This window comes from Marmota flaviventris, chromosome 16, assembly GCF_047511675.1.
Source record: "Marmota flaviventris isolate mMarFla1 chromosome 16, mMarFla1.hap1, whole genome shotgun sequence".
Taxonomy (NCBI): Eukaryota; Metazoa; Chordata; class Mammalia; order Rodentia; family Sciuridae; genus Marmota; species Marmota flaviventris.
This window is the reverse complement of record NC_092513.1, coordinates 2,244,165-2,261,674: the sequence shown is the minus strand read 5'-3', so window position 1 is coordinate 2,261,674 and position 17,510 is coordinate 2,244,165. Positions and strand designations below refer to the sequence as shown.

The following is a 17,510-nucleotide window of genomic DNA, read 5'->3' as shown; positions in this document are numbered from 1 at the left end:
CAGGCTCCCAGCCCTCTCCTAGCCCTCTCCCCTGGTAGCCATTTGGCTCCTCCGTTTCTACCTGTTGATCACTTGTGGAATCCTAGGGCAGGCAGGCTTGTGTGACGCTCTTCTTCAGTTTGCATGGTTTCCAGGTTCTTCCATGTTGCTCCGTGTCTTTTTACTGCCCGGTGACGTTCCGTTCTGTGGAGAGACCCCTGTGTTACGCTCCGTCACTGCGACAGAACACCTGGGAGAGCCACTCACAGAAGGCAGATTTGTTTTGGCTTTCAGGTCCCCGTGCTGGTGATGGACATTGTGCGAAGGGCAAAGCACAGCTGCTCACTGCATCCCAGCTGGGAAACAGAGTGACGCGGAGGGGCAGCAGTGTCCACCACCTCCCAGGAGCCCATTTGCTTAAGAATCCCTCAGTGGGGAGAGAGGAGATCCCTGTGATCCAGCTGCTCCCTAAGCTCTACTTTGGAACGTTGCTGCACTGGGGACCAAGCCCTTATGCAGTCCATGAGCCTCTGGGGAACATTGTGACCCAAAACTGTCACCACCACATATATGCCTTTACGCGTCCGTGCGTTCCTCAGTTGGTGGCGTCTGCACTGTGTTCCCTCTTTGGCTGTCCCAGTGCTGCCCTGACCTCTGTCCACAGGAGTCCAGTGGACTAGGTTTCTTTCTTTGCGATGGCTGTGTTGTCTGGTGAGTCTTCTTTCCACAGTGGCTGCACCGTGAAAGGCCTTTTGAATTTCTGCTTATTTGGTAATGGTCTGAATGAGTAATGAAATAATACCAATTCTTCTAAAGTGAAAACAATTCTTTGCCAGGGTCAGCAGTTCCCGGCGCTACTCACGGATCCATCTCTCTCGGGCCAAGGTGGAGCGGGCTCACCGCAAGTCATACTGGTGAGCCACACCCCACAGTCTTCATCAGGCACATGTGAAGAGATTGCCTACCAGGTATGCGTGTCCTTTTACCCACATGCACGGACCTCGGGGTGCCCATGTGGTTGGGCTGACCTTGAGGGGGCATGCGTCCGTGAGCCCCAGGTCTGTGTGCGAGTCGCCTGGTGGAGGCCAGTTCTATCCTTGGGGCTGTTTGTAAGACTGGTTTGGCACCTCCAGCCTGGATGTGTCCTTGGGGACAAGTGGCCCTCTCCAGCCCGCCCTTGCAGCCTGCCCACTGCGGAGCACAGGCAGCACTGGCTTGCCTTAGGGCTTGCAGGGGCTATTTCTGCTCTGTCACTCCACTTTTCCTGAGAACTGGCGGCTGGTGAGTCTAGGGCTTCTTCCAGCAGGAGCCTCTGCTTTCGCACCTGGGCACTGGTCCCCTGCTCCCGCCTGAAGGCCCGTCGCCCTGTGTCCACATTGCTGCTTGTGGACATTTGCTGCCCATACTGAGCTGGCCCTTCCTGGCGCTTGGCCTGCGTGACCGGTGCCCTCACCTCAAGCCTGTGCAGTGCCCAGCCCCTTGCCACGTTGCACTCGCGGGATCAGGAGTAAGGCGCAGGAAGGCTTTGGGTGGCGGCGATGCCCTGGTAGATCTGGAGCTCCCTTGCTCCGCTCCGTGACCGAGAGCAGGAATGAGGCTCTGGCATTGTGCCAGGCTGCTGGCCCTGAGCTCAGCTGGTCCAGGGGGAGTGTTTGGCAGGGAGTGAGGTTGTTGGAGACCTAGGGTCAGCAGATCAGTGCCGTGCCTCGGGTGCACGCGCTGGCCTTCAGCTCCACTCACCTGGCTCCTGCTGGGCGGCCCTGGGCCTTTGACAGCATGACCCAGGGGTCACTGGGTTCCCCTGCTGGCCTCTCCTCTTGAGGGCCAAGCACCTCGCGCTTCTGCCCTAGGCCTCCACTCCCAACACAGGCACATCCCACACATACGCCACACGTGCACACACCACACACACACCAGACATCACACACACATACCACACACCACACACACACACCGGACATCACACACACGTACACACACCACACACACACCAGACATCACACACGTACACACACACACCAGACATCACACACACGTACACACACCACACACACACCAGACATCACACACATGTACACTCACCACACACACACCAGACATCACACACACATACACTCACCACACCCACACACACCACACACATACCAGACATCCCACACACACATACCACACACACCAGACATCACACACACATACACACACCACACACACACCAGACATCACACATACCAGACATCACACACACGTACACACACCAGACATCACACACACACCAGACATCACACACACATACACACACCACACCCACACACACCACACACATACCAGACATCACACACACATACCACACACACAAACCACACACACATATATATCAGACACCACACACACATACCACACACCACACCCTCCACACACACACACACACACACACCACACCACACACATACCAGACACCACACACACAGTAGACACCACACACATACTAGACACTACACACACCCCACACACACACTAGACAACACACACACCAGACACACACCACACACACATACCACACCCACACCACGCACACATACTGACACCATACACACACTAGACACCACACATACCCCACACACACACACTAGACACCACACACACACACACACCACACACATACTAGGCACCACACACACCCCATACACATACTAGACAACACACACACACACTAGACACCACACATACACACCACACACACATATTAGACACCAGACACCACACACACCCCACATACACACTAGACACCACACACACACACCACACACACATACTAGACACCCCACACACACCCCACACACACATACTAGACACCACACACAGACACCACACACCCCCCCCCACACACACTAGACACCACACACCACACATGTACACTAGACACCACACACACACCACACACACATACTAGACACCCCACACACACCCCACACACACATACTAGACACCACACACAGACACCACACACCCCCCCCCACACACACTAGACACCACACACCACACATGTACACTAGACACCACACACACACCACACACACATACTAGACACCACACACGCACCACACACACATACTAGACACCACACACGCACCACACACACATACTAGACACCACACACACACCACACACACATACTAGACACCACACACGCACCACACACACATACTAGACACCACACACGCACCACACACACATACTAGACACCACACACACACCACACACACATACTAGACACCACACACACACAACACATACACCCCCCCACACACATATACCACACACACATACCCCCACACATACCCACACACACACCATGTGCCCACACACATTCCCCCCACAGATTGGAAGTGCATGAGGCCTGGCTCCAGTGGCATGTGTCTCTGTGACGTGGAGATCTCGTCACACTTGCTGTGTCCTGTGTGTCCTTCCCCTCCTGGCAAAGGGGTTTCAGCAGGTGTCTCCCAAGCCCACTGCGCTGCCGGGGGCCCTGCACGCCCTGTGGAGTCGGTCAAGCTCTGCGGAGGTGCCTCCGAGGCCATCGGGCACCTGTGGCCCAAGGTGGAGTGAGGACCTGGGGTGCTTGTGCCCTGGTGGCCTGCTGCCTGTTGGTGTGGGGCAGGGCTGGTGTGGAAGCTGTTTTTACAGTCAGTCTCTGTTTTCCCCAGTCCTGGGGCTTTACCCTGGGGCTTCCAGCCTTTTCCAGTTTTTATTCTGAGACAAGGTCTTTCTCAATGACAAACCTGGCCTTGAACTGAGGTCCTCCTGCCTCAGCCTCCGGATGAGCTGGGGCCACAGGCGTGCGCCACTGCGCTGGCGGTTTCTCCTGAATGAAGTGGGTCAGGTGCTGGCGTCTCCCTCTACACGCCAGGCACTCCGCCCGCTCTGGGTTCTGTGCAGTGCTCGGCGCTCGGTGCCAATTCTGCCAACCACGTGGCGGGTTTTTATCTGCAGTTATAGAGTAGCAGCTTGGAGGTCATTTTTTACAGGAGTCTTTAGCTTCTGTGCAGGCTTTTTATTGGTTTCTTCACAGACAGGTAGACCACGCCCGGCTTGCCATGCATTTGCGGTGTCTCTGTTTGGCTCCCTCCTCCCTCCATCTGTTTTTTAATAGCACAAATTAACCACCTCAGAGCACCTTTGAGCCCTTTGCTGCTGTGGAGCATGTTTCCTTAATGAGGGTCCGTTTCCCTGTGTCCCGTGTCTGTAAACCAGCGTAGGTGAACCAGGACGGCGCGCTGACAGCCCTTCGTCCCTGCCAGCTCCGTGTCTGTCGGGGTGTGGCAGTGGGCCTCCTCTGCACTCACTGGTCTTCACCCATGGAGGTGCCCGGGACCCCCCGTTTGGGGGAAATGCCTTATTTCACCACAGGCTGGAAGCCTCCCTGCGGGCTGTCAGGCTGTCTGCTGAAGCAGTCGTGCTGCGAAGCCGTGAGGCTGGCCCGTGCCCAGGCCGCGGCTCTTCCTGCAGGCAGCGTGTCTGCCTGCCCGTGCCTTTGCCCAGGTGGGGTCCCGGGCTCCCTGCATCGCTCAGCCGGTCTTCACCTGCGCTGCGTCAGGTGCCTTACTGCTCGTCGCTAGGCTGAGGAAGGGGCTTGTGTGGTGGCTGCCTGGCCCAGGTGGCCAGAGAGGACGGTGGGGCTGATCTGCCCTTGGCTGGGGATTCGAGTGTGCCAGGCAGCCGTGCGGAGGCAGGCGGGAGCTGGCTGCGGTGCACGGCCGCTGTGTGGTGTGGGTTGCTGGGTTGCCTTGCTTCTGTGTCTGGCAGTCACAGGCCCCGACTCCTGCAGGTGGCCGATGTCTCCGCCCTGGCCCCAGGCAGCCAGCCCGAGAAGGACAGCCTGGCGCACCAGTGCCTGGAGTGTACCCGCACCTTCTCCTCGGCCGCCGTGCTGGCGCACCACAGCAAGGAGGCGCACGGCCGGGAGCGCATCCACGGCTGCCGCATCTGCAGGAAGGCCTTCAAGCGCGCCACGCACCTCAAGGTACGTCCCTGGGACCGCAGCCGCGGGCAGCACACACGGGTCCTACTGGCGGAAATAAGTGCGCTTCTCCCATTTTTCTCCAATGAGAAGGACAGTGACGTGAGTGTGCATGCCCGGGTGCTTAGTCCCAATAGGTGTTGTGCACAGAGAGCTGACTGTGTTCGTGTGCAGTTCAAGTCCGTCTCCGCCAGGCTGAGGAGGCGCTGGAATGCCCTCCCCCCTGTCGGGCTCAGGGCTGAGAAAAGCTGCCAGCGTGTAGCAGGAGTTGGAGCAGCCGGTGACTGTGCTGGGTAGGGCGTCCCGCTGGGCTTAGCAAGTGTGCGCCTGCTCACCAGCGGTGCCCTTCAGCACAGGTGAAGAGCTGCGCAGCCACAGGGCCGGGTGGTGGGGTGAAGGGTGGACGTCCAAGGGAGGCCTTCGCAGGTGGGAGGCAAGAGGAGGGCTCTGGGGAGGGGCTTCTCACGCACCCCCTGGCGTTCCTCTCCGAGGGGCTGTGCAGGGTTCAGGTTAGGTTGGCTCTGCTGTGCTTGGCGTCCACGTCCTTGGTCACACCTCCCACGACGTGCCTCCTTGCTGCAACCTGCCAGAACCCTGTCATCTCTGCCTAATCACAAGTAAAACATTAAGCAAATCCCAGTGAGGGACATCCTGACCCCTCAGCTGGAGGTCCTCAGACACAAGGAGCGTCTTGAGAGCCTATGACCGCCATGAGGAGCCTGAGCAGACATGGGACAGAAAGTGGGCTTAGGGAAGCTCGTTACCGTGAGTCGACGGCTTGTCCACACTCTGGTTCCTGTGACACACCCCGGTACTGATACAGAATGGTATGGGGTGGGTTTGTGGGGCGCTGCCCAGTTTTTCTGTAAACCTAAAGTTGTCCTAAAAATCTCCTGTTAGTAAACTCGGCAGCGTGCACAGGGCCGTGACCACAGCAGTGGTGCCTGGAGGGGGTGTGGCATGAGCGCAGAGGAGGTGGCCCGGTCTCGGGCTCCAGGGGCCTGTTTGCACTTGGTGCTGTGGTTGTGCTGCTGGGAAAGGGAGAAGGCAGAGGTCTCAGCTGCAGCGCGGGCTCCTTGCCGCCCGCATCTTCCTGAGGGTGGAATTGTGGAGGCAGGCACAGGCAGAACGGGGTCTGGTGTCGTCAGCCATCGCTGGCCTCTCAAGGGACTGGCTGCCTGTGACCTTCGCTGTGGCTCGATGGCTGCATGGATACTGCAGGTGGATCCCACCTGCAGCACGTCTCTGCCCAGTGGCCAGCAGCATGTGCTTTCCCAGGTCCCCTGACCTCGTGCACTGCCCAGCGTCCTGGAAAGCTGGGCCTCGCTGTGCTGGGTGGAGACGGGGCAGGGCAGTGAGAGGCACGTCACGTGTAGTCAGTCTTGACTCTGCCTGAGGGGTCTTTCCTGGGGGCTCCTTATTGTTCTGGAGAAATCGGGCTCTGGCAGATGATTGCTGCTTCTGTGACAGTGGCTTTGAAGCCTTGCTTTGACCTGGTTTTTCTGGCTAACTCACCTGGCAGCTGAATGTCCTCACTCCTAAGATCTCTTCTAGATTCAGACTAACCCTCCCTTTTTAAAGAAGGGTTTCTTGAGAGCTAGAGCAATGTGGTTGCTGATGGCATCTGCTTGAGTGCCTCTGGGGACAGGCCTGCCCCAGAGTTGGGCGTGGATGCAGTCCCTGCTCACCCACTGCAGGCTGTCAGCCCCCTGGGTGTCTAAGAGCCGTCCTACCAGAGCAAGCTGACCCCCTCCTCATGCTGCAGCATGCTGTCCCCACCCCTGGGGGCAGGTCCCTCCACCTTCTGACGTAGGTGACAGCAGCTCAGTGTCATCTGTCAGAATCATGGCCAACATCTGTTCAACATAAATGGGCTGGAGATGAGAAGCCACGGACTTCCAGAGAAGACTCCAGGTAGAACCCCTTCTTGGGAAAGAAGAGGGTACTGACTAGAAGAAACCGGGCGGGCGCGAACTTAACAGCTGGCGCCCACTTCTCCAGGGGTCCGCTTCACAGGGCTGTTGGGATCTCTCCTTTTAGATAGATGGATAGGTCCTAACAGGCCCTGAGGAAGTGATGGGAATGAGGTGCTTTACCAAGCACTCAGTAGGAAGGTGCAGGAAGCAGGTGTCCCGTCCAATCTCTACCCATCCTGCCCCTGACCAGTCCAGCACTCGCGACCCCACAGGGAAAGCTGGACCTCTGCCCGTCAGAAGGAGGAAGCCCGTGCTGATGTCCTGCAGGCCCCCTCAAGCTGGGTGCTCTGCCTCCACTAGGCCCCAGCAGCCCCTGCGCTCACCTCCTGGCCCTGGATGCAGGCCTCGCTCCCACCTCCCACTGTCAGCAGAGGCAGTGTGCCTCCTGTGTGTGCCCTGAGCTTCTGCCTTCTGTCAGGCTCCGCCAACAAGGGAGTGCTGAGACAGACAGACAGACGTCCTTGTGAGGAGAGGCAGTGCTGTCCAAGACATGGAGGGAATGGGGCCAGCAGACGTCTCTCTCCATGGTCCCCTGACAGATCACTCCAGGAGTCTGGTTCTGCTCTGCCCTAAGTTGACGTAGGAAACACCAGGTGCCTGTGGACAAAGAAAATGGCCCCAGAAGCGGTGGCTGTGTCCTCAAAGGCTGAGTCCCACGGATCATGTGTAGATAGGACAGAGACTGGAGGACAGAAGCCCAGACTGAGCAGGGAAGGGCAAGCCCAGCTGCTTGCAGGTGAGGGTGGTGCAGGTGTGTGGAGCTGCAGGCGTGTGGAGTGCTGTGGGTGTGCCTGCCTTGTGGCCAGGCCCAGCTGGAGTCCTGGCTCGGGGCGGCTCTGAGGCTGGGACCCAGCTTCTCTGGGACCTGGTTCTTGTCCCCTGTTGCCATCAACCCACCTCCCAGTGGTTCTGGGCATGGGCTAGCATGGCGTGGGAGGCAGTACGCAGGGCACCCGCACAGCAGACTCACATAGGATTCCTCACATAGGATTCTTCCTTGAATTCTGCCTTAGGGCAAGAGGCAGAATGACCACACTCCTGTGACAGGCTGGAGAAGGGGGCAGCAGGCGTCCTTGGGAGCCTGCAGCCCGGCAGCTGCCAGATCTCTCAGAAAACACCAGCACGCACACGCAGTCACTGACAAAGGGGCAGATCTGCAATGTTCAAGGCCCCAAATGACATGGTGGCTTCAGACACCCAGAGTTCCCTGTGAAGGGATAGTTGTGTCCTGGAAGAAGTTGCCCAGAGGTGCAGGTGTTTGGGTGGGAATCTCCTGGGGTCTGTAGGCGGGGGCCACAGGCCTTTGGGGAGCCAGCCGTGGGCCATGACTTCCAGATGGACTTGTGTGTCAAAAAGAGACGAGGGAGGCTTCTGGGGGCTCTCACTAGACTCACTGTTGATGTCCCGAGTCTCCCAGGGAAGCCCCAGCCTGTCACCGTCTGGCTGCCGACCACCTCCATCCTCGGCAGACCTTGCCACGCACTTGCGCCTTTGTGGTGATTTGCCCTGCTTTGCTGTCCTGAGCCCCTGAAGTTCTGCTGTGGTCTGATGTGCCCTTCGTCCCTCCAGGAGCACATGCTGACGCACCAGGCCGGCCCCTCCTTGAGCTCTCAGAAGCCCAGAGTGTTCAAGTGTGACACTTGCGACAAGGCGTTTGCCAAGCCAAGCCAGCTGGAGCGACACAGCCGCATCCACACAGGTGAGGCGCAGGGGTGGCCTGCTCTGTTGCTCCTGAGTGGACAGCCAGTGTGAAAGTGGACTCGGTGTGCAGCGCCAGAGCGGTGCTCCGCGATCTTCAGGAAGCAGTGTCTGCACGCTCACCTCTCCCCCGACTTGGGATGGATGGGTCAGCATTCCTGGGTTCTTCAGGGGAGGTCTCGCTACTGGCATTGTCACCAAAGGAGTGGAGGCCATCGGGAGTGAGCTCCGGGCCGTCACCTTCCCTGCCTCTGCTGAGAATCGCAGAGGGCTCCTGCCAGCCCTCCTGCCACACCCCATCTCTCTGCAGTCTGCCTGTCCCGCCTCCCTCTGCTCAAGCCTCGTATCCCAGGGAGAAACAGCGCAGAGACAAGGCCTCCGTGGCCCCCCAGCCTGAATGACCCCTGTGCTCACCCGTCCTGCCCCCATCGCCAGGGTATCGCTCTGCCCCTTCTGACCCCAGAACCCCACATCTGCCACCACCAGGGCAGGGTTCCCTCTGGCTGTGTCCACTGAGGGCCGTTCTCTGCTCAGGCTGGGACCTGCAAGGCAGACCTGAGCCACTCATCCCCTCCTCCACCTCCGGGTGTCCAGCGTCCTCTGTATGGCACCCCTCCTAGTGCGCAGCTGCCCGCCTGCCCTGCTCAACCTGCAGGTGTTCTCCCCGCCTGCTGCCTGCTGCCCCTGACGTGTCTTCAGGGGCATCTCGAATATCTCTTCCCCAAGGGTCCCCGTAGCTACCTGAGCTCAAGGCCGGCCTGGGACACTCAGGTGCCACCCTGGTCCATGGCTCCCTGGATGGGTCCTGGCATGCAGGCTCCGGGCACATGGGGCCACATGTCTTGTTGTAGGCTGTGGCCTGGATGGTAAGCTCAGAGGCCACACCCACCAGGCGTGCAGCACAGAGCTGCTGAGTGGGACGCCGACGTCTGTGCTGTGGCTTTGAACAACCAGTAGACCGTCGTCTTCCTTTAGAATGAGGTAGATGCCCCGCGAGGGCGGGGCAGAACCACGCAGCACCACTTAGTGTGGCATCAGGGTGAACAATGGAGTTACAGTCCCTTCCAGTCTGCAGTGAAGGTTTGTTAGGGTTCCAGCAAGTGGGCCTAGTGGGCTGTGTGACAGGGAGGTGACTGTGACCTTCTGCGTCCCCAGGAGCCGCAGCTCAGTTGGTCAGAGTGCTGAGTCCACATCAGCCAGATCTCCGTCCATCTTAAGGTCTCTCGTGCTTTGTTAACTATTTCTGTTACATTTCTAAAAACTAGTGACTGAATTGTACGTGTCCCTGATTTTAATGTGAGTCTTTCCATTTCTTCAATTATTTACTACTAATCAACCTGTGGACCATTAAGGATTTAAATGTTTTTGATATTTTGAAAGTACTGTTTCTGTCTCCACGTTCCCCCATTCTCTCTGCAGTCAGGGGGGAGTGGCAGCAGCCCTGAGGCCTCTCAGTGGTGGGGGCGTGGAGACGGGTGTCTAGACTGAGAACCATGTCTCTCCACTCAGCACCCTGGCCTGTTGGTGGACAGCAGGCTGCCTCGCACCATCTCGTGTTCCTCGTGCTCTCACCTACGTCCTCCCCAGAGGTGACTGAGCCTGGGAGGCGGAGACGACATGCAGCCCTAAGCCACCAAGGGCGCACACGCTGAGGCGTGCTTCTCCAGCAGCCTCTTGCTCCCCTCCAGGCCCGTCTGACCCTCAGTGCTCTGGCAGTGTTTCCTAAGTGTTCTAAATCACACTGAATCATCTGCGATTTTAGGAGATGCGAGGCGTGGGAGTGGGTGAGCTGCTCTGCCATAAGCAGGTCAGTGGTGCTGGTCAGCCATGTTGGCCCTCATAGCGCTCAGGGCCAGTGGTGCTGAGGCCAGAGCACAAGGCCTGGGAGGGTCGCTGCTTGGGCCCCGCAGGCCAAAATCAGGACTTCGCCTGGGCCTGGGTGCTCTAGAGAGGCTCACTCCCGGGGTCATCCCAGCTGGGCGGAACCTCGCTCTTTGTGGCTGTGGCTGTGCCCACAGAGGAACTACTCTAAGAAGCTGCATGGTTAGATAGGACGCCCTGCCGGTCTCCCTTCTCATCAGACTGCAGCAGGGATGGGGCCTCACCTAAGTCGTCCCTCCTTGCAGCCCACGTACTTGGAGGAGTGAAGTTACTAGAGTCAGGGTGAGGCTGAGGGCAGAGGCCATCTCTGCTCCGCCATAGGCTGTTGGGGCACAGCCTCATCTGCCATGGCCCCCGGAAGGAAGAACAGACGCCGCGCAGCGTGAGTCAGCATGTATGAGCACACGGCGATGCTTGAGGGCAGCAGCAGGGCCACCACACAGAGTGGGTGGGGAGGAACCCTGTGGGCAGAGGGGAGAGGCCATGCCCCACTCAGGGCACTGGAAAGCTGGCCCCAGGGAGGAGGATTGTGAGGGCCCACGGGCAGGACAGCGCGCCCGGCCTTCCTCCAGGTGGCTCCCGGTAGGCAGCAGTGTGGCCACTCTTCCTTCCATCCTGTATTAACGTCAAGGCATTCCGTGGAATACGAAAAATATTGCATATATTTTACTTTATATTAAATGGATTTGATTCTCTGTCTTCGATATGTCTCTGCTGCACAAAATGCATCGGAGGTGTTTTGTGTAAACTACATGTGTTCTGCTTTGATTTCTGGATGCTTCTGTGGCTTTCAATAGCTTTTGATCAGCTTTAGTTTGTGTCTCAACACAAAGTAGATTTGCCAGAATCCTGCTAATTAGCAATCTGAGTGACAGTAATAGGAAGAACATTGCTGTGGTCTTTTTAAAAATCGTGCATCTTCTTGAGAAGGGGTTCTTTCACATCTGTGGCATTGACGGTGGCTTTCCTGTGCAGGGGAGCGGCCCTTCCACTGCACTCTCTGTGAGAAGGCCTTCAATCAGAAGAGCGCCCTGCAGGTGCACATGAAGAAGCACACCGGGGAGCGGCCCTACAAGTGCGACTACTGTGTCATGGGCTTCACGCAGAAGAGCAACATGAAGCTGCACATGAAGCGGGCCCACAGCTTCGCAGGTGAGCCCTCCTCAGAAGCAGCCCTTTGGCTGCGCGTTCTGCGTGTGCTGTTCCCCGCAGTGTGCACGGTGGCTGTGTGTAGACCTGAGCTATGGGGGAACTTAGCTAGAAGAGGTTGGAGAGGCCAGAAGTGGTGAGGTCCAGTGGGCGGGGCAGGCCTGGAGGCCTGGACGTTGCTTACTCCAGTGCCTGGTGTGGTCCCATGCCAAGTGAGGAGGCTTGGATCAGTGACAGGTGGCCCCTGCTGATATCTCAGTCATTCTAGCTCCCAGGAGCAGACTGGAGCAGGCTGCACACTGACGCACCCTGGGGAGGAGCGCCACTCAGTGCACACGGAATCGGAGGAGGTGAAATGTCCCGTTTATTTAGACAAGGACGTAGAAGTGCCTCAGGAGCCAGGTGCCACCCAGAACCTGCACACATGCAGCACTCCTGGTTGGCTTGCTTCTTACTGGACAGAGCTAGCCATAGTGAGCAGTCAGGGCCTGGCACCCCGAGCAGCAGCTCCATGTCTGTCTGCAGTGTTACTGGAGGCTTTGCCCTGCACTCAGCAGGTCAAGGGCTGTTTCAGGGCCCAGGGGTCAGGGTCAGGGTCAGCCTGGTGGGGGCACACAGAGTCTGCAGAGATCAAGGTCAGCCTGTCCGCTTTCTGTCTACTCGGTGCAAACCACATGTGGGCCTCTGTTTCTCTGCGCTGATCCACGAGGTTCATTCGTAGCAGAGCAGCTGTTGGGGTGTGATCTGAGGCTGCTCCTCCTGGTCTTCATTTCCCACACAGAGCCTAGCATCAATGTCTATTTAAGGACGAAACGATGACAGAGAGCCACAGTTGGCTCACGGTAGTGGTAGCTGTGCAGAGGAGTGTGGAATGTTAAATCTGTGAAGAGCCCTGGGTGTGACCAGGGGGTTTTGCGTCTGTGTGTTTCGAGTGTGGCAAGGTTATGAAAGAGAGTGTGCTCTGAGAGTGACAGCAGACAGGCCTTCCTGTGCCTGGTGGGGCTGCATCTAGATGTGTCTGGGGTGTCTAATAGAAAGCAGCTCATGCTATAGGGAGTTGTTCTTTTTAACATCTGCACCGTAGAGCTCCTGCTTTCCTTCCTGTTAGAAAAGTCATCTGTGTTGTTGACATTAATTGTTAGTCACTCATCACGGATCCCGTGTGGACGTGTGGACGCACTGAGTGCCCGTGTTCGTGTGCGTGCCATGCTGTCTTATCAACAGACTGGTTCACTGGATGGAGAGCAAGGCAGGGTGGTGGTGTCTGTCTTGGTTCCTGTGAGGCTCTGAAGGTGGACCCTGGGTGCTGCTGAAGGTCTGAAGCTATTTTCTCTTTGCTGTCTTGCAGGAACCTTGCAGGGCACAGCTGCTCCCCCGCAGCAGGATGGGGAGGAGCTGAGGACCCTGCACCTGGAGGAGGTGGTGCAGGATGCTGCGGGCGAGTGGCAGACCCTTACCAACGTGTTCTGACGCAGCGAGGGCACCTGAGCTGGCTCTGCAGCTACGTTTATGAAGAACAGAGCGCTTGGAATTTCTATTTTAAAGCTTCAAGTGTTAAAAATGTACCACAATAGTTTTTTAGCTATAAAATTATTTAAAGAATCATTGTCTTTCAGAGACTTAGAGGAAAAAAACTGGGAAAAATGTAAACACGTTGTTCTCATTTGTCTACGAATCACTGAACTCAGGTACTACAATAGTCAGCTTCACCTTCTCCATGGCCAGTGTATCTAGTTAAAAGAAATTAACTGGATCTTACTATCATTGTAGTGTGATTTCTTTGTATTAGCAAAGACAAAAGTTAACCTGGAAAAAGTATGTAAGATTTTCCTTCATGCTTTCTGTTATAAGAAGCATCGCTTACAAAACAAACCTAAGATAGGTGCATGAAGTTGAGAAAAATGTCGTGACACATGGGAGGTTCTTCACTTTTTACTCTGTGCATTTTGGAAGTTAGTGGTAGTCGTCTCTTTTTAACCTTCCCTAAGTGAATACAGCTGACACCCTGAGAGATGGCTGGACCAACTCTCCCTCACAGGCATCTGGTCACCAGCTGGAAGAGCCAGGGTCTGGGGCAGCAGGGAGAGGACACCTGGCCCCAGGAGGCCCAGCCGTCCCACAGGTGGTGAGAGACCTGCTGTGTGCATCTGCTGAGGCTCAGGGTGAGGCCACTGCAGAAGCACAAGCCACACCGTGGTAGGGAGGGCAGGGTGGTCTCCTGGGAGCAGGTCTCCGCCCTGCCTTCTCCACGGGAGGCTTCTTTTAGGTTAAGGGTGAGGACCCCCAGACCCCATGATTCCTCTTCATGCATAAAGAGATGTGTCTTTTATTTCAGGGAATTCTTTATTGTCCTCAATGGTGCCCGCTAGACACGTCCCCACCAAGCCCCATCCGGCTGGGGCGGAGCGCGGACGCTGCGTCCGGCAGCATTCCAAAGGCCGAGGTTCGCCACGCCGTGCTGGTTCCCTGTGGGTTATTTATATGTTCTATATATAAATGCGATGTACATAGTATGGGCCTCTGTGTGGCTGAGCAGTATATTTTGTAAATAGAAGCACTAGTCCCCGTCCCGAGTGCGCATCTGAGGCTCCTCCCACGAGCACTTCAGACCCCTGGTCGTTGTTAATAAATGGATACCTTTCCCACCGTAACACAAAGCTGGGTTTTATTTTCTTCTGAAAGATAATTGCCTTTGTTTTTCTCTCCGCCTCCCTGGCTCCAGAGGAGAGTCGTGTTGTTGTAATATCGTGTGGATTTCGTATATCAAGAGGAGTCGCTCAGACTCCTAAAGAAAGAGACGTCCCAGTGTTCTTCTTGAAGGGCATCTGACTTTGCTGTTCACCTCTGTGTCTGTATATACGTCACACTGCGCTGACATGAAGACTTGTTATTTTGTGAAAATATTTAAGTTAGAAAACTGTTGAATAATATTACCTTTTCCCCCAAAACTGCTTTGTGTATTGTATATTTTTTTAAGAAGAGAAAAGCCTTATTTGACCTCTTGTGAAGCTGGACTTGTGACCCCGTGGCCCCCAGAGGCCAGCCCGCTCACTGGCGTGGCAGCATTTTCAGAAAAACTGTAACTGTGCAAGAGTTTTAAAGGCTCTGCTTTTAATGCACTTTTTCTTTTATAATTTTGTATTAAAATATTTTAGATATGTTGATTAATTTTAGTGAACAAATATCCCCAAAGTTGAAATTATTGGAATTTAAAGTTTTTGTTCTTGCTGGTTTATTTATTTTGCTTTTAACATTAAATGTCATCTCAGGACATCTCCAAAAGGGGGTGTTTAGTTTCTAACTATATAGAGAGCAGAGTGTGTGACTGTGTGGTTCATTGCTGTTTAAGTAAGGCCTTACCACATAAATCTGAAACCTACTTTTATTTTGGTTAAAGAAAAAGAAAAAAATTTATCAGTAGTCCATTCTGTGTCTTTTCTCAGTTTATTAGCAGGCAAACACAAGACGTGTATGTATTATTTGGGTTTACTTTCTAATCATAAAAGCTGCTCCTTTGCAAAACATTCCTTGAAAATACAAGGTTTTAAAATGATATGATTTCACTTGAATGTTTGTGGTGTACAGGTTGATCTTTGTATTTTACTGGCTGATTAAGAAGTTGTTTTAGGAAAGAGATTTCTAGCCTCATGCGTAACCAGGGTTTTGAGGATAGAGAGCTGTATTTTTAGAACTGTCTCACCAGGGCATATCTGCTTTGGAATAGCTATAAATACAAAATGACATTAAGAAATGTGATTAATTTTTTTTCCTTTAGAAATATTTAAGATAAAATTGTTTGGCACATGAATTAATTTCAAGTTCAGATATGTTTACCAGAGAAGAACTTAGTGATATTTCTTTTACCTCTGAGGCCCAGACCATGGGAGGTAACCCTCGCAGTGTCTACCTGAAGAGCTTCGGACCGAGAATCAGGGTACGGCGTGGAGTAGGTCCTGCACAGCACCACCAGGTCACCTGCACCACAGCCACGCAGGCTGCTTTTGAGAGTTTGTAACTGCCTTTAACCCGCTCATGGTAAAGGAACTGCTAAGCACTTACACGGGCTGAAAGAAAGGATTCCGTTTCCAAAGATGTGAGCATGAGTCTGCTGCGGCTCGTGCAGCCAAGACAGCGGGAGTGATCTGGTGGACAGAACACCGGGAGGGCGGTAGGTGACAACAGAAGCCGCTTTCACCTGCTCAGCAAGTGCCACTCAGCCCCGTCCGCTCCTGGAGGTGATGGCCACGGCTCAGCACCACCGTCCCTGTGCCATGGGACGAGCCCCGTGCTGCTGAGGCAGCGTTTGCTGGGGAAAGCATCTGCAGTCTGTTCCTTTGTGTCCTCCCTCGCCACGTTCAAGGAAATTGGAGTCTTAAAATCATAGCTGCATTTTGTACCTTCCTTTGAACTTGGGTGCTTTTGTGTGTGAGAGGTTCAGGCCGCAGAGCAGGGGCAGATTCTGAAAGTAGATCTCGGTTCTTCCTGTGGATTTCTCTCTTATTGAGAAGGATGTTCGTAGCTCATGAAGATCCACATTTCAGCATTAACGACCACCACAGATTTATGTAAATAACATTTATAGAGAAGTATGTAAGATGTGTAAACTGCTTGCTGGTCCTGACTTGGAGGGGGTCTCCCACCTGCTTCTTAAGTTCTCCCAAAGCTGATTTCAGTGGGCGTCTGCCCTCCCCCACCGAGAGCCGTAATGCCTGCTGTGTGCCTCAGCCTCCTGCAGAGTGGGGGGCAGACTGCTGGACCCAGAGCCCTCTTTCACACTTAATTTATTCGTGCAATGTGGGTGCTTTAGGATTTTTAGAGTAAAATTTCAAAAGAGCCTACATATACATAACCCAATTTAGTGTTACATATCTGCTTGGGCCCCTGGAAAGCAGCATTTTGAAATCTGGTTACGTCTTTTGCATTGTCTGGTAATGGGTCAGCAGAGCTTCGTGAGTCCAGAAGCCCTGCACACCCCCTGACAGTGACGTTTCTTCACCTCGGTGAGCACGAAGCCACCGTTACGTGGTCTCTGTGCTCCTAGTTGCCCTTTCCTCCGACACACGGTCCACTCGCCCACTGCCTCCCAAGGCGCCTGGTGGTTTCTTAGTGGATGACTAATAAGCATTTAAAGCACTAAAAAAAAAAAAAAAAAATCATTAGTATCAATGTCAGCAGCAATAGGCAGTGATCATAAAAGATTTTGCTATTTAATCTTTTCTATGTGTAACGCTTTACAGCATGAAGACTTTTGTATTAAATCCAAGTTTTGTATTATATTTGACAAGTTCTAAAATGCCATAGTGATTGTTCTTGAGTCACCACTGAAGAAAATTTAATTTTTTAATTTACAGAAGAGTCCTCTTTTTATCTTCGGAATTGTCTCATGGTCTATTTATACATTGGATGATATTTATTTAATCCAATTTTGTATTAGAAATGCATAGTTATGCCAAAAGCCACTGTGCTGGCTTTTAAAAATAATAAAGATAGTTTTTGTATTATTTTAAAACTCCTGTATATTTGCTTCTTGGGGTTTGGGGCAAGTGGTCACCGTTTGGAGTTGGTGGTTTTCTCTGGCTGTCGCCCAGCGAGGGTCCGTGCAGTGCAGCAGGGTGGCTGTGTTGCGAGGCCACCAGGCCTCCTGCTAGGGACGACCATGCTCCCTCTCGCTCAGAGGGTGCTTGAAAGCAAGTGGGCACGACGCCAGCTTATCTGCTTACAAGGGTGCAGATGCTGGCTTTCTGGAAATACAGTGGAGTTGGGTCACAGCTTCTCCCCCTTGGAGACAGCGTGGGATCTGGGTTGCTGTG

General features: G+C 54.5%; 1 protein-coding gene across 4 annotated transcripts in view; it reads left to right on the top strand.

The window, feature by feature from the left end:
* Positions 1-17,209, top strand: part of Znf236 (zinc finger protein 236) — a 94,017-nt gene extending 76,808 nt beyond the window's left edge. For 2 of the 4 annotated variants that reach the window (XM_071602626.1, XM_027935330.2), the window contains exons 27-31: positions 816-947; positions 4,805-4,999; positions 8,542-8,671; positions 11,527-11,703; positions 13,049-17,209. In XM_071602626.1, coding sequence (XP_071458727.1) covers positions 816-947; positions 4,805-4,999; positions 8,542-8,671; positions 11,527-11,703; positions 13,049-13,170 — 756 coding nt within the window. In that variant the 3' untranslated portion in view covers positions 13,171-17,209. The remainder of the gene's footprint in view (positions 1-815; positions 948-4,804; positions 5,000-8,541; positions 8,672-11,526; positions 11,704-13,048) is intronic. The other 2 variants (XR_011704758.1, XR_011704757.1) reach the window with 2 other exon arrangements.
* Positions 17,210-17,510: the final 301 nt, after the last annotated feature.